At 29.8% G+C, this 19,170-nt stretch overlaps 4 protein-coding genes across 5 annotated transcripts; 3 read left to right on the top strand and 1 right to left on the bottom strand.

The window, feature by feature from the left end:
• The first annotated feature begins 1,198 nt into the window (after positions 1–1,198).
• On the top strand, positions 1,199–8,071 carry LOC108771537 (mediator of RNA polymerase II transcription subunit 15). 2 transcript variants are annotated; one of them, XM_018536852.1, is made up of 6 exons: positions 1,199–1,440; positions 1,829–1,893; positions 5,469–6,069; positions 6,909–7,078; positions 7,226–7,760; positions 7,834–8,071. In XM_018536852.1, exons 1-6 carry the CDS (start codon positions 1,407–1,409, stop codon positions 7,944–7,946), a joined length of 1,518 nt encoding a protein of 505 aa, XP_018392354.1. In that variant the 5' UTR covers positions 1,199–1,406; the 3' UTR covers positions 7,947–8,071. The 2 variants fall into 2 exon arrangements, with proteins under 2 accessions (XP_018392354.1, XP_018392353.1); XM_018536851.1 differs by having other exon boundaries at positions 1,199–1,446.
• Positions 8,072–10,719: 2,648 nt separating this feature from the next.
• On the top strand, positions 10,720–12,176 carry LOC108771513 (intraflagellar transport protein 22 homolog). The gene is made up of 4 exons (XM_018536824.1): positions 10,720–10,737; positions 11,431–11,600; positions 11,682–11,881; positions 12,016–12,176. Exons 1-4 carry the CDS (start codon positions 10,720–10,722, stop codon positions 12,174–12,176), a joined length of 549 nt encoding a protein of 182 aa, XP_018392326.1.
• Positions 12,177–12,325: 149 nt separating this feature from the next.
• On the bottom strand, positions 12,326–14,531 carry Ppat-Dpck (Bifunctional Phosphopantetheine adenylyltransferase - Dephospho-CoA kinase). Its single transcript, XM_018536841.1, has 5 exons — positions 13,878–14,531; positions 13,379–13,722; positions 12,970–13,236; positions 12,721–12,903; positions 12,326–12,545 (listed from the first exon to the last, which is right to left on the bottom strand). The coding sequence occupies exons 1-5, from the start codon at positions 14,467–14,469 to the stop codon at positions 12,360–12,362; spliced, it is 1,572 nt and encodes a 523-aa protein (XP_018392343.1). The 5' UTR covers positions 14,470–14,531; the 3' UTR covers positions 12,326–12,359.
• Positions 14,532–15,742: 1,211 nt separating this feature from the next.
• Positions 15,743–18,925, top strand: LOC108771521 (WD repeat-containing protein 36). The gene is made up of 3 exons (XM_018536835.1): positions 15,743–17,276; positions 17,350–17,627; positions 18,074–18,925. Exons 1-3 carry the CDS (start codon positions 15,743–15,745, stop codon positions 18,923–18,925), a joined length of 2,664 nt encoding a protein of 887 aa, XP_018392337.1.
• The last annotated feature ends 245 nt before the right edge of the window (positions 18,926–19,170 follow it).

Below are 19,170 nucleotides of genomic sequence, written 5' to 3'. Positions count from 1 at the left end.
GTTAAAAAAATCCCCATAAGCAATATTTTCAACCCTGTATTTGTAAAATATTATTTATCATCAAAATTAATTATATAAATTATATCTTGGTTTAGAAATGGAAAGAATAGATCAAGAAAGCATCTGATGAACATGAAGATTTACGATATATATGAAACATTTGTAGAAATTGTTAACAAATTAGAATTAGCATTTGATATTAAATTAAATCCTAAAATACAACTTTTTTCTTTCTCTTATTCTGGCATTATTAAATATTAAAATATTTCCTTCTTTCTCTTGTTCCGATATTATTAAATAAAATTAATCATGATGCAATGGATGCAATGTCTCATATATAAGTTAAACCTAAAGAGTGTTAAGATCTCTCTTTGAACACAAAATTTATTATCAAAACCATAAAATCTGATAAATTAAGGGCGAATGAGAGTACAACATCGTTGTTGGTACGTACAGTAATAAGAAGTGAATTTGTTCAAATTACTCCTTTGTTCTATTGAAATAACAAAATTTAAAACATTTCGACTCTCTTTGGAGTCATCTTCAACTAATACAAATTTAAAATAGTGTAATTGTTTATTATCAAAAATATTATTTAGCTTTAAATAATCATTAATTACAGACTAAATTTCTCACATAAACTTGACTGGATAACATTTTTAATATCAGACGAAGAATACAATATAAAAAATCAAGAGCGGCGCAGCAGTGAAGCGGCGAGCGATAGCCAATGAGAGCTTTGCTATTGCTGGATTCACACTGCGTCCGAGTTTCGTCGTACGACGACTGCAACCAATCAGGAAACAAATTTTTGCTTCGTATCGATGATACGATTTTTCTGATTGGTTGCAAAGTCATCGTACGACGAAAATCGGATGCAGTGTGAATCCAGCATATGCCTTATCACGTGAGAAAACGCAGAATTTTCATTGGATACGCTCAACGCATCTAGTGTATAGTATAGTACATTAGGTATTAAGGCCGCAGCACACACTTTTGCATGACGCATAAGAGAATCAACCAATCAAAATGCTTCTCTTCCGTGAAGTGGGAGGAAAAGAAGGATTATGATTTGTTGATTCTTTTACGCGTCATGCATTATGCGTCATGCAAAAGTGTGTGCTGCGGCCTTTACTTCCGATATTCCAAAAGACAACGTCATTTCCCCTTCCTACGTGACACAGTAGTAAAAGCAGACTACACTGGTCGACGACGTTACGTATCACGGTGGTGAAACGTGCATGAAGCGATAGTTATTCGATTATCACATACATAAGAGCAAAATCTTCGACTGCGAGATAAACGTTTGACTCAACTCGTTTTCTTTACACCGATTTTGTTTTTCACATTGCCAACTGAACGCAGTTTTAATCGAGGTTGTTCTACGTAGCATTTATTGCTCAAAGATGTACACACGAAGCAGACAAAATCAGAACTACGGTAACGGTATGATATTTTCAATAAAGTAAACATTTTCGTTTATATATCATCGTATATTGTATCGTGTCGCATCGTATCGACGAAACGCAATAAACAAAAGTGATTCCTTGTAGAGGAAAAAAATCAATACCGTATACGCCGGTTAGTGCGAAAATGGCGGTCTTTCGTAAGCTTTCTCGTTTGTGCTTGTTGAGAATATGGCGCGACGTCATGCTTCACCGAATATAGTTGATTATCATGAATTGTCTGCAATTTTCGCTTGGTTAATACAAATATCCGGGGATGAAAAATTTTTCCTTTTTTTTTTTTATTGAGAATTTATTAAACAAAATTTTTGTGATTTGAAATATTCTTATACTTTGAATATATTAGTAATTTGGTATTGCAGGACGTCCTACAAATAGTTCCCAAGGCCAAGGAAACCAAGGAAGCCAAGGATCTTATACAATGCCTGTAAGTTCTCTTTCTCTTTATTTTATGATGTTTATGACTAATTTTTACATATAATTATAAGATGCAATTCATTTCATACTGAAAATGCTTTGAAATATTCTTTGATAGATTAATTTATACAATTTTTTCTCCTGATTGGTCTACAAAACATTTACAGTGTTAAGTGGATTGCACCTATGGCAATATAAGATTTATTTGCGTTGTATACTCCAACATGTTCCTATCATAACTCCTATAAACTTAAAACATGCTCATTAGAATGGGTAGAAACATAGAACTTGTTGGAGCATGTGATACAAAGAAATCTATAGATCAGTAAAGATAGGCAAGTTAACTCTTAGTACACATGATGGAATCTATACATTTAGATTCTATATATTCTTTGAAGAACTAGAAGCAAATATAGCTAGTTATTATATTTATGTACAATGTTTTTAAATACACAATTTTACAGATATTTTCTAAAAATGTTTAAGTATATTAAGAATTACTATTGTCTATTTCCACCAATGTAGATTAACTTTAATGTCCTCTTTTTAATTCTTAAAACTAGAAAAAGATAAAAAATTAGTTAATCTATATTAGTAGAATTAAGCATAAATAATTTTTTTATATTTGTTAAAATGATGAAAACTGATTTGGGAAACAATCCATTTTGTGTATAATAAAAGACCAGGGCCTCCATTCCTGAAAAGAAACACTTATATATGAAAAACTTAGAAAATAGTATAGTATATACAGGGAGGGGCATTTAAAACAGGTCGCCTGAAAAACTCGCTTGTTTTTGACAATAGAAGAAAAAATGTCAAACAAAAGTTGCTTGGTTTCGAGGGGCACATAATGTGATGTCAATAATTGTTTTTGCAAAAAACACATAGTTGCGTATTTAAAAAATTATCCATTTTGTATACATATTTGTTTTAAAGCAACTATGTGTTTTCTTTACACCATTTGATTTATCTCATTATTCTGTTCACAAAAGTATTAAGGTACAATAATCAAAAAGTCAACAGTTTACGAGTTATTTAACATTTTGTGTCAATATGTATCAAAATAAAGTGTAAAATATCTCGAAAACTATTGGTTTTTTGGTATCTCTACCTTAATACTTTTATATGCAAAATAATTAGGGAAATCAAGTTATCTAAAAAAAATTATATAATTCTGTTTAAAAAAGTGGAGGTGACCTTTATATCTTTTTAGCGCCTCCACCACAAAAACAATTATTGACATCACATTATGTGCCCCTGGAAACCAAGTAACTTTTGTTTGACACTTTTTCTTCTATTGTCAAAAACAAGCGAGTTATTCAGGTGACCTGTTTTAAATGCCCCTCCCTGTATAGCATACTATAGTGTATTTCTCTAGTTTTTCATATATATTTGTCTACAAGTTTGCTCCCGCCGTTTTCATATAGATAGTTTTATACCTGTAAAAATGGCAAGAGCAAACTTGTAGACCTATATTTTCAAGAATAGGAACCTAGAGAATCATTGTGTGAACTAAGAGTTAATGCAAGCCGAATGCGATAATTTTGATTTAAAATTATTTTATGTAAGCACACCCATTGTTTTTGAAAAAAATAGGAATATAGACACTACCACATGTTTATAAAATTACATATATATTTTTAGTTACATATTATATATAGGATAAAATTTTAGATACTTTGGAAACTTTCGAAAAGATATAGGAAGAAAGTTTTAAAAGTATTACATACATAATTAATCCTTATAGGTATAAATATATTTACCAATACAGAATATATGAACACTTTATGTTTCTTCAAATATTAAGTCTTGTAATTTCAATAGATTCATATTCCCTCAATATCGATGCATTTATTTTATCGTTATGTACATATAATACTATATGTAGTAATATATAGAGCACATTAAAATGTGTCCAGATTATCAAGTCAAACTTTATTGTGTCTATTGTAAGCCGAACATGCACAAAACACACAATTAAGAATGGACCACAGAAATCTCAGACGCTCTCATGAGGTTTGGCTTGAAGCTTTTCTCTATAGGTTTATCTCTCAATTCAACTCAATAATCTGAACGCACTTTTATAACATACATAATATTTATTAAAGTTTGAACAAATTGATGAATTGCTCTCATTTTTCTTATATAAAGAATAATTATTATTCAAGAACATATTAAAATATGATTAATGATGCTCTTCTCACAACATCAGATAATCCTATTTAAAAATTAAATTATTTAATCTTTTGTAAAAATATTATTTTAGAACATATTATAATTTTTTTACAATTAAAAATTGATTTAATAATTTTTATAAGTTTTCTTACAAAAACTCAAATTACTCATCGGTTGGAATTTGGATATTTTAATAATATATAATTGATTATATCAGGAGACACTTTAGTATTTCGATGCTAAGTTCGCGCAACAATGAGATCAAATATATTTCTTAAGTCTGTAAAAACAAAAATATGCCGTAATATTGCAATTTTATATAAATGTGGAGAACAAATATTAATTTAAAATTTTATAATTACTTAACAGCTATTCAAATAATACAATTATTTGATAAGATTTATTGTATTATAAAATTGACTTTTCTATTATAATTTTGGTTAGTATCATATTTGTTATTATTCTTCTTCAATATAAATACTTCAGAAAAATCAATTCTTAATTTATAATATTATTGCTATAAATCTATTTATATAAAAATAAATATTTTTTAATAAAAAATATTTACATTTAATGTAAATTTTAATTTATTTTAAAAAATAAACAGACTCAAATATATTATGTTAAATAGTATATGTATTTAAATTTAGTATATTATACAAATAACAAGCATTTTTGAGTATTGATTTAAAATATTGATTGCGAGAGTAAAATTAAAAAGTACAATAACATGCTTGTTTCTATATACATAATTCAAATTCCATGCTGTCGATAAGATTTCCAATTGCATGTACTAATTAGTGGTCCCTACTGTCCCTTTCCCTGCAACGCAGGTACTAGTAGCTATACAACAATACCGAGGAGGTGCATTCGACCAAAGACTAGGTCGTCAGTTACCCACATAGCATACCCTACCGTAGGCCGTTTTCTTGGTAGTTCGTGCTGAACTCGTGCCTAAGCAAATTTTATTTTCATAAAGATGCTATATTATTATAAACATTCTTGCTGCATTAAATGCTTGATTCCTAGACATGTTTAAATTAAATAAGAGATTATATGGATCTTTTAATTTACAATATTTACATTAAGATACACAATATAATATAATTTGTTGCTCTCTTTCTACTTTTTAACATGTATTATAAATTAACAATAAAAAACATAATTTACTTTCTTCTCTTCTATAAATATCTACTATGTACAAAAATGCTGTTTAACGGTATACTTTTAATTCCACAAACTTAGCTCAGTCATGAGTAAAGAGACGTTGGCCACAGAGAGTAAAGGTAATGGTTGGTATGAGCTATAGGGGTAGCATTTAATTATTTTAACATACGATACTAGACCTTGGTGGGGTAGCACTACCGTAGAGGTTCCTTGTGTAGCGGCGACCCACCCTATGTTTTACAGTATAATACACAAGGAAGTTACCAATCATCGCAACCTACGTCCATTCAACCAAGCAATTATAAACAAGACAACATACAAAATTCACAAGGATTCAAATCACAGCAGCAGCAGCAGCAGCAGCAGCAACAACAACAACAACAACAACCGTCAACACAAATAACAGCAGCTGCAGCAACACGGCCTGTACCAACTATAGCACCTACACAACTAAAACAACTTCAAAAGCCTCCTCAACAACAATTACAGCAGCAACAAGGACAACAGCAAAAGCTACAAATGCAGCAGCAGCAGCCGCAGCCGCAGCAGCAGCAGCAACAACAACAGCAGCAGCAGCAATCACCGCAGCAAATAAACCAATCACAATCAGTTATACAGCAACAACAAACGTCAAATGCACCTCCATTGCCGCAACGATTGAAACCGATTTTAAAACATACTACAATAAGCGCGCAACCTACTATTGGACCAACTGTTACTCCTCAGCCTTCTATAGTTGCTCCGAACACATCTAATAATAATTCTGAGATAGATGATAAATCTGAAAGCATAGATGTTGATATGCAAGATGCCCAACCAAGATGGCGAAGAAAAATACCTGGATGTAAGTTACAAAATAACAGAAATATATTATTTTGTACATTTTTTTAATCTATTTAGAATTTGAATATTTAGAACAATGATATAAAAGTAAATGATATAACAAAGATGTGTAATCCTATTATAATGTTCTAGTGCAAGTAATTAACATAAAGTTTTAGTAGATTTTTGATCATTTTTTGTGATACATTATCATACATAATAATCGTATATAATTATGTATAACATTAAAAAAAATCTTAAGCATAATTATAATGCTGATTCTTCGTTACTTGCATCGTAGCAAGCGTTGCAAATCGATGTCAAGCTAGCTCGACTCTGATTGAAGCGCAACACTTGCGACACGCTTGCTGTAATGAAAATAATGTAGAACTGGCTTTAATCTAAATAAATTAAATAATTTATGATTAAAATAATGAAAATTGCAGCAAAATTCATAATAGAATAGAGCAGGGTTTTTCGTCCATTTCTCATATTTACATTTATAAACAGCACACGTTGATTATTTAAAGGTTGTGTTTGTGTTCTCAAGGAGATTATAATTATATTGTATAATGTAATTATAAGCACGTTACTACAAGCAAATATTGTTTGATACCGTAAATATTTGTATTTAAAGTTGAAACTGGTGAAATATCCTGCTCTGTCTTATGTGATTAGAAACTGGTGATGACATTTCACTGCGCAAATTTGAAGATTCAGGGCTTGGAATGCTCTTGACACAATTATATTTGAGCATAGACTTCTGTAATCAATGTGAAGTTGTTTACTGATATTTAAATTACATTATAATTCTTCATATTATATTATGTACATATATTACTAATATAATGATTTTTGTAGTTAAAGTAAATAAAAAATTAAAACGTCTTCGTATGAATCAACGTCTAAGAAAAACTCTACAACCCAAAAATGCAATCATGGTATTAAACGAAATGAAAGCTGGAGTCCAATTTACATTCCCTGAAACACAAGGACCCATGCCGAACTCACTTTATCTTGTTCATGCTGAAGTAATTATTTTGTTACTTTAATTAACATTTTTTCTGATTCTTACAAAAAATAAATGTTACTTAACATATAATATGACGTTTAACATATTCTATAATACAATGTTAAAAATCTCATCTTTAAAATGCTTTAATAATATTTATTTATAGCTTGATGGTAAAACTTATGTTGGACAAGGATTATCTAAACCACTAGCTCGCCAAAATGCAGCTGAAAATGCATTAAAAGCTTTATTACTGGAAAAAATGACAGCAGCATCTATGAAAGCACGTCTAGATGCTGAATCAGATGGACAAATTACTAATACATGTATGGATGAAATAAAAGAAGAAAATGATGATAGCAACGTGATGGATACAAATTCTGAAGATGAGATTCCATGGAGTTCATTGGCCAGTTTTGCACTTTATAAACTCTTTCTTGAATGGCATAATCAAGGAACATCAGTTCCGGTCCCTCGACCTGGTTTACCAAATGCGAAAGGAGTTAAGAAAGAAAATCCTAATGTTAAAACTCCTACTCAAAAGGAACTTCCACCTAATCCTACTAATATGCATCCAGTTATGTTACTGAATCAAATGAGACCTGGATTAACATATGCAGAGATCAGCCGTGTTGGTAACCCACCAAATACAATGTTTACTCTAGCTGTTGAAATTGCTGGAATTGAATATTCAGGAACAGGTATGTATATATTCTGCGAATTATTATGAACTACTTTTGATATCATTAACAATAATTTTTATATTTATTTTAGCTAAAAACAAAAAGGATGCAAAGAAAGCCGCAGCTAAAGCAGCATTACTAGCATTATACAACTTAACTTATCCGGAAGATGTTAATAAGCAGGATTTAATGGCAATTGGTTAAAGAGTAAATATATCTTATACTTCAATATAAACTTTTCAAAATGTTATACACAGTTTTTTTTATTTGATCTTTATTATAAAATATTAATAATTGTTTTGATGATACTGCTACTTGTATTACTTACCCACGCTGACAATCTTGAATTTTTTGGCATAATACTTCGCATTTTACTTTTCTAAGTATAATAAATGTATACATAATGAAAGTTAACATATGATTTTGTTATCTATCAAAATATAAATATACACATTAAATCACATGATTAAAAGAAACTTAATTAAATTTACACCTAATTTCTTGTCATATTATTTTCTCAATTTAGTTTTCAGGAAAACACTATGTGACATAATTTACAATATGTATAAGAAAAATCAAATATTTGTACACATAAATAATATAGAGAGCAATAAAGCCAACGTTGAGTGTCAATAGCGAACATTAAGATTCTTTGTCAACGGTATAATATATTATATAACAGTACAATATATTATACTGTTGACAAAGAATTTTTCAAATATATAACGTTCGCTATTGACACCCAGTGTTGTGGTTTTATCGCTCTCTCTTGTTTGTATTTATATTTTCACAGCCACGTTCTCTTCTTTTTTCTTATTGTTTAAACATTTGTATATAAAAATGTTTAAATCTTTAATAATTTTGCATAAATCTAGACAAAAAAAGGCCATTATCTTGAAAATTGTAATAGATATGACAAAATGCCATAGAACTATCTTGATTTTTCTCAATAATACTTACGAGAAAGGTCCTACGCGTCGAACCACATCTGTCATTGTTCTCGAGAAAACTATCCCCATATTTAGACCTATGCGAAATTTTTTGTCAAAGAATGTATATTTTTCATAAATAATTATACAGTTATATAATACATAATTCAGGCCTGTCCAAAATTTAGTTTGAGAGCTCAAAACTTCCTATCCATCATTTCGTTGAACGAGATAAATAGAAGATAAAAATGATAGAGTAGCTAGTCATTAGACAGAGCTTTGGCGTCTGATTTTTTATTTTTTCTCTCTATTTCGCTCGAGACGATATAGAAGAAAAAGTGTTTAACTCGCAAATTAGCTTTGGACAGATCTGAATTATATACAATTAAATATATAATTATACAATATATATAATTAATATGATTGTTTAAAAAAATGTACATTTGATGCGCTACTTAATAATATTCGGAATGCTTATAGAAAAAATAATATTATAAGAAGTTGGACATCAAATTATTTAATTAACCATACAAATATGATGATATGTGTTAGTGGGTAATAAAATACATGTTAGAATTATTTGTAGCTTATATTTGAAGTATTGTTTAGTAAACATATTTTTACATAATTTCATTTAGAATTTTAGAGAAAAATTTTACTGTAAGTAATTTACATCACAATAGCAAAATGTACTTCACATTTTTAAATGAGCAAATAACCGTAATCAAATTACATTTTTATTTTATATAATCATATGTTAATTATTGCAATAATAATGGTTATACATAATCTATGGCTGCATTACATAGTGTTAAATATACTGTTAAAAAAAACAGTAACGAATGTATTAAACATTTAATGTATTCAATAAACTATCATAACTTTACAAATGACGTATATTCATCTTTTCTGCATATTTTATGTATAATTTACACATTTTGCAATACATGTTGAAGTGAATACTTGCAAGATATATCAAAATAAATTTATATATAATGTAACTTAAGAAATAGTTCGTATATTTCTTTAATAATTTATTATAAATACTTTACAAAGATTGAGCAATCATTCATGAATCAATCAAGTAATATATAGGATGTCCCATTTTAATTTATCATTTTTATTTTTGAAAAAATTAGATAAAAATGGAACGATTTTTGAGGATTATGTGTGTTGGTCGCGTTGTTTTTCTTCTAGGTAGAGGTGCCAAAAATATATGAAGGTCATCTCTACTTTTTAAAATAGAATTATATGATATTTTTTGCATTAATTCTCTAAATATTCTGTATATAAAATACTAAGATAGAAATATCAAAAAATTAATAGTTTAATTTAAGAGATATATAGGTTTACAGGTTATCGCCGTGTCGTAATCCATTACTATTGCCAACATTTCATGAACTTTACCGTTCACTTCATGAGAGGGCGGGAGGGAAAGCGAGAGAAAGAGTATTGATCTCTCTCTCGATATTTATATTTTTACTTCATTCTGACACATTGATATCAAATATTAAATGTCTCGTAAACTACTCGTATTAATTTTTTAATAATTGTACTTTAATACTTTTTTACGAACAATAAGACAATCAACTGGTATTAAAAAAAACACCAGTTGTTTCAAAAAGTACAGGCAAAATAGATAATTTTTTTAAATAAGCACATGTGTACTTTATTACAAATTGCTTATTTCTACATTTTAATGAAATCTTTGGCAACACTCTCATTCTCTTTAATGTCGCGATTAATTAAACTTAAATAATTAATCTTTAGATAAATCTGTATGCACTTCTATTGCAATATATATATATATATATATATATATTTAATGCATTTTTAATGTATTCGATATAATTTCAATTCAAATCGTATAATATGTCTTCAATTGCTTTCTTAATAATGTTGTGTGTATATATCTAGACAACGGTTGTTATAGCAACAATTGCCAAACAATGCATTCTATATTGTTGTACATACTCATCAGATGCAATGGAATGTTAACACATACTTGCATTTACTATTGTTAAATAATGCACACATTAAAATTAGTAATGGTAGGACCAACTGAGGTAAGATTATCCATAAATTGAATATTTGAACAAATATTTTTAAAAAGATATGAAAACGTTTTATTATCAGGTCTTATTTCGTCAAAATTATGTAATATCTAAAATACGTATATAAATATAATACAAGAAATAGAAGTAACTCGTTATTTGTAACGAAGTTATAGTTACAAGTTACTTTTTGGGTAACTTTACTGATAACTGAGTTACTTTTTTTTGTAACTGTTACGTAGTTACATTTTCTTATAACGGTAACGAATTTTACAATTACTTTTATCATTATTTGGCACACGCGATTGGATACAATTCAACTGGAATTATTTTACATTTCTACGTGATATATCGGATAGACATTTCAGTTTGCCGCATATTGTACATGTTTCAGAATTATTAAATGTTTCTAAAAAAAAGTAAAAAAATTAAAGTTGGAGTGTCATTGTATCTTGTTTTTATTAACATTTAAACTGATTTTTTAAAAATAATGAAAAGTTACTTTTTCAAGTAACGGTTACTGTAACGAGTTACTAAAATCATTATTAATAACGATAAGTAATTACTTTTTCTACTCGATATCGAGCAACTGTAACTTGTTACTTTTAAAAAGTAACTTTCATTCCTTGTACATGTATTAAATTTTATGTGTGTGTGTGTGTGTGTGTGTGTATACATACATATACATATATGCTTATTATTTAGAGCGGAAAGACCACAATAGCAAATTTTTTGGCAGAGGCTACAGAAATTCCGTTTGATTATCATCCAACTCAAGGTGTTCGAATATTAGAATTTGAAATTAATGATATTGAAGTAAATAATGAACACATCTCGAAAGATCTCGAGTTGTGGGACTGCAGTGGAAATTACAAGTAAATAACATTATAAATGCTTTTGTAAAATTTAATTTTAAAGGAAAGAGAGACAAGATATTGTAGAAATACATTTCACAGGTTTAAAAATTGCTGGCCAGCTATACGTAAAGATGTAGACGGCGTAATTTTAGTGTACAGTGCAAAAATGCAGGATTCTTCAAGAAAATTGAAAGAATATTACGATTATTTTGTTAGCGGAGCTAAATTAGGGCCAAATAGTTGTGTAATATTCTTCTTCGATCCTGATAATACCGCAACCAGCGCATCAAAAAATATTTGTAAGTGCTTAAATATATATAATTTAATTTTTACAAAATTTCGATTTCTAAATCAAATTTTTCTCTATTTTCCAAATTTAAAATAAAAATATCATGTATATAAATTAATTTTTTAATTATTACATGTGTTTAAGTATCTAGTTTTTCTAATGTCTCTCATGTGAAATGCAATGTGGACGATGGTGGTGACAAATTAAAAGCCGATTTTCGATTGTTTCTAAGTGCTCTAATAACAAGGCATGAAGATAAAGAAGAAAAACTGATAATGAGTGACAATATATTATTTGCTAAATAATGTTTATACCTTTTTATAACTATTATACAAGTAATAAAAAATAGTATTCTTTTTTGTTATTAATATCTATGTATCTCTGATATCCAGTTAATATTTCTCTCATTAATGCACATCAATATTTTAATTATAAATTGTATATCACAAAATAATTAAATGTTATTTATCAAAAAGCCTAGAATTTGTTTAAATCCTTTTTATTAATTCTCTCCATGCTCTTTCTACTTGTACCAGGGTTCTTTCATAACTCCACGAAGTACATATAACAATATTGGCTTCCTTAACTTGCTCCATAGTACTTGGTTGCATGTTAATTCGTAACTTTGCTGCTTCCTCAGACAATCCATTTCTATCCATAACTCGTTTTATAGCCTACAAAAATAATAGATTTATGAAAAGATTTAGATTATATAAACAATTATAAAAATATATGTATATTTAAATATAAAATATAAAATTTGGAATAATATAATAGCTAAACAAATTCTTATTAGTATATATGCATAGGTAAAATATAATTTATCTGTGAAATACGAAGACATCTAACCTCATTTTCTGGAATAATACAAGTCCAAATTTCATTGCATTCATTTTGCCACTCAGCTTGAATTAAAACTGCTGCTTCCAGTACAACAATATAATGATGCTTCTTATAAAAAATAGTTATTTCTTTTTTAGCTTCTTGTAGAATTAAAGGCCAAATTAATTTGTTCAATTTTTTTAATTGCTCCTATGTAAAATACTTGTATGAAATAATATATATATTAAATATTATAGAATATAAGACATCAAATACCTTATTATTAAACACAATGTCACCAAGTAACTTTCTATTTATACATCCATCTGAGTCAAGAATAGAAGAGCCAAAATATTCAATTATTTTATTAAAGCAATCTGTTCCAGGTAAATATAAGTTATGAGCTAATTTATCACAATTTACAAGACCAGCGCCAAGCTGTTGCAATTTTTCAGCAACTGAAGATTTTCCACTTGCAATACCACCCGTTAAACCAATGATGTAAGGTTTTAAGATATGATATCTTAAGACTTTACTTTTTCTCTAATAGAAGAAATATTAAATTATTAAATTACGTAATAAAATGCAATTTAAATAAGATTATATATATATATATATATAGAAAATTTCATATGAGAATTATTTTATATTTTGTTATATTGTAAACATTCAGTATAAAACCTACAGGATCTTGAAGTAATGTACCAAGTAATCGCATTCTGTGATTACTAGAGCTAATTTTAGCCTCTTCATGTTCTTTATGGTCTTCATCAGCTGCTAACTCTACTACATGAATATCCAATTTGTTCAAATTTTTTTGCAAACGTAATTCATTGATTTTATCACCTCCACGTTTTGTTTCTTCAGTTACAACTATCATTTCAAATGTTGGATCTTCCTTAGTAGGTCCATAAATGTCATTAATAGGAACAACATTGTATGATATTGATGAATCTATATCTTCCAAAAACTCTTCAACTTTTTTTATTCTTTGCGTACATGGTTGTATGAGTTCCCATAACACTTTACCTAAAAATATTTATTTGATGTCTAAATATATCATTGTATAATTGTGATATCATTAAATCATTTCATACTTTTTCTATCTAAAAATTATTCAAAAGCATTATTATACATTATAAAATAAATCTCAATTAAACTAAGTAATTATAAAAATTTGTTACCAGTAATCATGTTAGTATCTGTCACACCAACAGTAAGTTTTTCTGTACATCGCAGTACAGCCTCGCTTAACAAAATCTTGTGTCCATTGTGTAATCGATCAAATGTACCACCTAGTACTACATTTTTGTAAGTTTTTATTTTCTGAGCATCATATTTTATATTTTTACAATAGTTCTGATGTGTACCAAGCATGTGGTTAATAAAATGATAATTCACCGACTTATTTGCTAAACAATTCTGAATGAATGTATCTGCATCTTCTTTACTACACTTTTGATCAAAGATAACTACTTCTACAGGTTTTTTAGTATTTATAATAGATCTATTGGGATATTTCAAGTTTGTGAGCAAAACACGAATATCAAGACCAGAAGCGATTGTAGAAATACTTTTGTATATGTCAATGATCGTCTTAGAATACTCAGGATCTTTTTGTTGTAATATTGTAGAGTTATAATTTCCTGCAAAAATATTCTTCCCTGGAAGATATTGGATGTACAAAGTTTTTAGACTTTTCTGATTCTCGATTATGAACAGTAATCCCTTCATTTTCGAAGGATTTGTTAGAACCAATAGACCAGTATTTGTCATATTGAAACAGATATATTTTAAAATTACTTCAACTTCTGAAATGCACTTTTCGAATATTTCAAATCACGGTTAATTCATTAATTTTTAATTTTTAATGTTCAAATTAGAATCAATTTTTGTTCCAAACCTTATATTAGTTTGAGGATAAAATTCTTTTACGATAAGACAATTATTATAATCGGGAGCAATAGTTTAGACGTAAATCATGGCTCTAATTGGTTTTAATAGTTTATGCGTAAATTTATACAAATGTTTTTGAATGATCTCATTTAACAAACAATTGATACAGTCAACAATGACGAATCAACTCATAATTAATGGGTGCATCCAGAAACACGACCGATCACTGAACGCTCCAGGGCCTCTTTCACCAACGCCGATTAACTTAATCGACTATTAGTCCATTGGAATTAACCAATCGCATTTATCATTTAGTTTTGACGACAGATGCGATTGGTCAATTCCAATGGACTAATCGTCGATTAAGTTAATCGGCGTTGGTGAAAAGACTCTCAATGAGCTCTTGAACCTATTTGGTTTATTTTTCAAGATCTAATGGAATATGCCAATCAGATGGAAGTGCTTATTGAGAGCTCAGTGAGCGGTCGTGTTTCTGGATCCACCCAATGGGTGCAATACGATAACCGCTCACTGAGTGCTCATGAGTTCTTGCACGTGATTGGCGTATTCCGTTAGATCTAAAAATATGAACCAAATAGGTTCAAGAGCTCGCTGAGCAAATGGAAGGCTCCATTTGTAGTACATGTTTAAATGCGACCCCGATTTAAGCGTAGTATCCCATGAGCGGTTAGTGGGTTTTTAAATCTTATTTAAATTAATTTTAAAATATATATAACTGACAGAGTTGTCGTTCATAATGCACCGAATGTTGTTACAAAGAATGTAATAGTTAATGCGTAACAAGTTCATTATTTTTTTAAGTGTATCTTTTTTTATAGTAATTTTATAATGTATGCGAGTATAAATATATTTGAATATATATGGCAAACGTGGTTTTCACAAATTATTTGAGACGTGGCACATTTCCGATACGATTTGAAAGTCTGTAAAAACCTTTTCTTTTGATCGTTTCACACATTTGGTGATTTTTCAGACATTTTAGTAACTTTTCAGGCTCCCATTTAGTGAATTTATTTTTCGACCTGCGGCAACACTGGTCTATCTATTATGTCTATGCCCGTATCACACTAGTGATTGGAGATTGCGTTTACGTTCGCGATTGCGTCTTTTTTGTAATATAGAATAATATAGAATGGTACAAAGTAGAATATTTGCGCGGAATCGAGCGCTCGGATATGTTAGTAATCATGTACCTGTTGTTACGAGGTACATTATCAGAAGAAAGGAGCATTTTATCGTCACATGTGTAGGTAAAGCGTTCCACACTTACAGTTGTAAACACTTTACTCTTCTGAGTGTCTCACGTCTGCATGTTGATGATATCACTTGCTTGGCTACGGATACATTTCACGTATACACGGCTAGTGCGAATAACATTTACGCGTGGCGTAGAGGAACTGAATTGAAACATACCTACAAAGGTCATGACTGTACAGTCCATATTCTGTTACCATTCGGCGCACATTTGCTCTCTGTCGACGAGAACAGCACCGTTAAGGTCTGGGACATAAAAGAGGAAAATCTTTTGCTGGAGTTGAATTTCAGCAATAACATTTTCAAGATAACTGCGCTGATGCATCCTAACACCTATATGAACAAGATTCTGCTGGGCAGCGAACAGGGCCAGTTACAGCTCTGGAATATCAAAATAACTAAGATGATCTATACATTCAAAGGATGGCAGAGTAGCGTGATTGTGTTGGAGCAAGCGCCTGCGATAGATGTGGCTGCTATAGGTTTGAATAATGGCCATATTATTTTGCACAATCTCAAGTATGATGAAACCATCTTTGATCTAGTACAAGATTGGGGTCCAGTGATATCTATCAGCTTTCGTACGGATGGTCACCCTATCATGGCAACAGGCAGTTTAGGTGGACAGATTGTGTTCTGGAATTTAGAGCAGCAAATGGTAGAGAGCCAGCTCTGTAATGCACATGATGCTGCTGTCACAGGTTTGAGATACATACCTAATGAACCATTATTGGTTTCATCTTCACCTGACAATTCTCTAAAACTATGGATATTTGATATGATCGACGGAGCTGGTAGACTCTTGAGGATTAGAGAAGGCCATGCTGAACCTCCAACGATTGTTCGATTTTATGGAAATGATGGTAATTACATGTTGACCACAGGCGGTGATTCTTCTCTTCGCATGTTTTCTACTGTCACAGAAATACTGAACAAGAGTTTAGGTAGAGCCTCATTTAACAGAAAAGCTTCTAAAAAAAAGGGTCTATCAGTTGATGATCCAATGTTAATGCCACCAGTGACTGTACTTGCATCTGAAGTAACACGAGAAAAGGAATGGTGCAATATAGCAGCAGCTCATTCTGGTTTGGGTATGGTCACTACGTGGTCATCTCACCTTCAGAAGATGGGTGACCTGAAGTTACTTCCCGAAAGATTTAAAAACAATTACAATGCTATTGCGACTAGTTTATGTTTAACAAGATGTGGAAACTTTGTTGTAATCGGTTATAACACAGGTCATGTTGATAGATTTAACATTCAATCAGGAATACATAGAGCATCTTATGGAAATGAGAATGGCGCTCATAAAGGTCCTGTTAAGGGTGTTATGATTGACGACTTAAATAAAACTCTTATTACAGCTGGCAAAGACGCAAAAATTAAGTTCTGGGATTTTAAACCTAGAAAAGGTAACACTTGTACCATAATTAATTATATTTCCTTCAAAGTAAATGATATTTTGATGTAATTTTTATTTTTCAGATATAATTATGGCAAGAACGATATTAGAAATACAAGAATCAATTGAATGGATACGTTGTCACAATGAGAGTTCTCTTGTGGCTATAGCTTTAGAAAATTTTGATATTATTTTAATGGATCTGGACACAAGGAAAATAGTTCGACACTTTCAAGGACACGAAGGACGAATAACAGATGCATGTTTTAATCCTGATTCTAGGTGGTTAATCACAGCATCAATGGATTGTACTATCCGAACGTGGGACATATCATCATCACACTTAATAGATATTTTTCAGGTAAATGTTATTTCAGAATTATAAATAAATAGATAAATAGATGGATTCTTGCAAAATATAGTGTGTCCAATAAGAGCGTTATCACTATTACTCATAGTAAGAGATGCACTGCCAACTTTTTTGTACTGATTGATGTCACCTTTTTGGTTGATGTATTATTATTAGCTACAGTTTAAATTTTAGTAAAAAAAAAGCATATTTAAAAAATTTAAAATGAATGTCGTTTATACATCATTCTACGAAGCTGTTTTTTTTTTTTTAAATACGTGCATATAAAAATATATATTTTTTTATAGAAGTTGACCACTCTTATATACATATAAGACAGACTATAGATTACCATTTACTCATATTTCTTTTCTCACTTTTCTAAATATTGTTTAAATTTTTTAATTATTTGGATTGTGGAAAATATGTATTAATGATGAATCTTGTGTCTCTTGTAGGTTCCCGAAGCTTGCATATCTTTAAGTTTCTCTCCAACGGCAGAATTTCTTGCGACCGTGCATGTACATAACATAGGAATCTTCTTATGGTCGAATCGTATGCTGTATTCGCATGTGTCGCTAAAGGCCATTAATAAAGACGATATGATACCTGAGGTAGGACTTCCTGGATCTTCTGTAGAAGCCGAGAAAGTCGATGAAGATGATGTTATCAAAGAGCCTGATTATGTGTCTCCTGATCAGCTAGATAGCGATCTTATAACCATGTCCGCCGTGGCCCAATCCAGATGGCAGAATTTACTCGATATCGATATCATTAAAAAAAGAAATAAACCGAAACAGCCGCCTAAAGTTCCAGAAACTGCGCCGTTTTTCTTACCTACGATTCCATCGTTGCAACTGCGCTTCGATTTTTCGAACGTTGAAACCAATAAGAACACTGAAACTACCCTTGTTCATCCAGCCTTACAAAATCTCACTTCGTTCAACAAGAGTCTGCAATCAGTCAATACTAACGATTTTTCAGACGTAATAGAGAAATTGAAGGCAATGGGTCCCAGCAACATTGATTTCGAAATTCAATCGTTGTCTTTAGACGAGAGTTCTGCCGAACTGTCAATGATACAATTTATGCAAATGCTTCTTTGTATGATGGAACGACAGACAGATTTTGAATTATCACAAGCGTATTTGGCAGTATTTTTAAAGTGGCATGGTACAGCAATTTCTGAGAACAATACATTACGAAATTATCTACGGAAAATCCAGAAGGCACAAACGAAAAATTGGCTAACACTACAAGAGAAATTATTTTATAATTTAAGTATTGTACAAAATATTAAAAAAATGTAAAATAGACAAAAATTATTTTTGTATCATGTAAATATTTAATAATTAAAATTTACTATAAATGTTTTATTTTTTCAAAATTATAACCCCTTTAAAATTGATCATTTATCTAAAAAAAATTACTAATAATAGAAGATAATCCTCAAATTAAAAACAAACTATTTATTCACATGTGTTACAAATTAAAAGTATATACTTGACGAAAAATATATTGCTCTCTGTTTGTATTTATACATATAATATAATCA

This window comes from Cyphomyrmex costatus, unplaced genomic scaffold (genome assembly GCF_001594065.2).
Source record: "Cyphomyrmex costatus isolate MS0001 unplaced genomic scaffold, Ccosl1.0 scaffold16, whole genome shotgun sequence".
NCBI lineage: Eukaryota > Metazoa > Arthropoda > Insecta > Hymenoptera > Formicidae > Cyphomyrmex > Cyphomyrmex costatus.
This window is presented reverse-complemented; position numbering and strand designations above follow the sequence as displayed.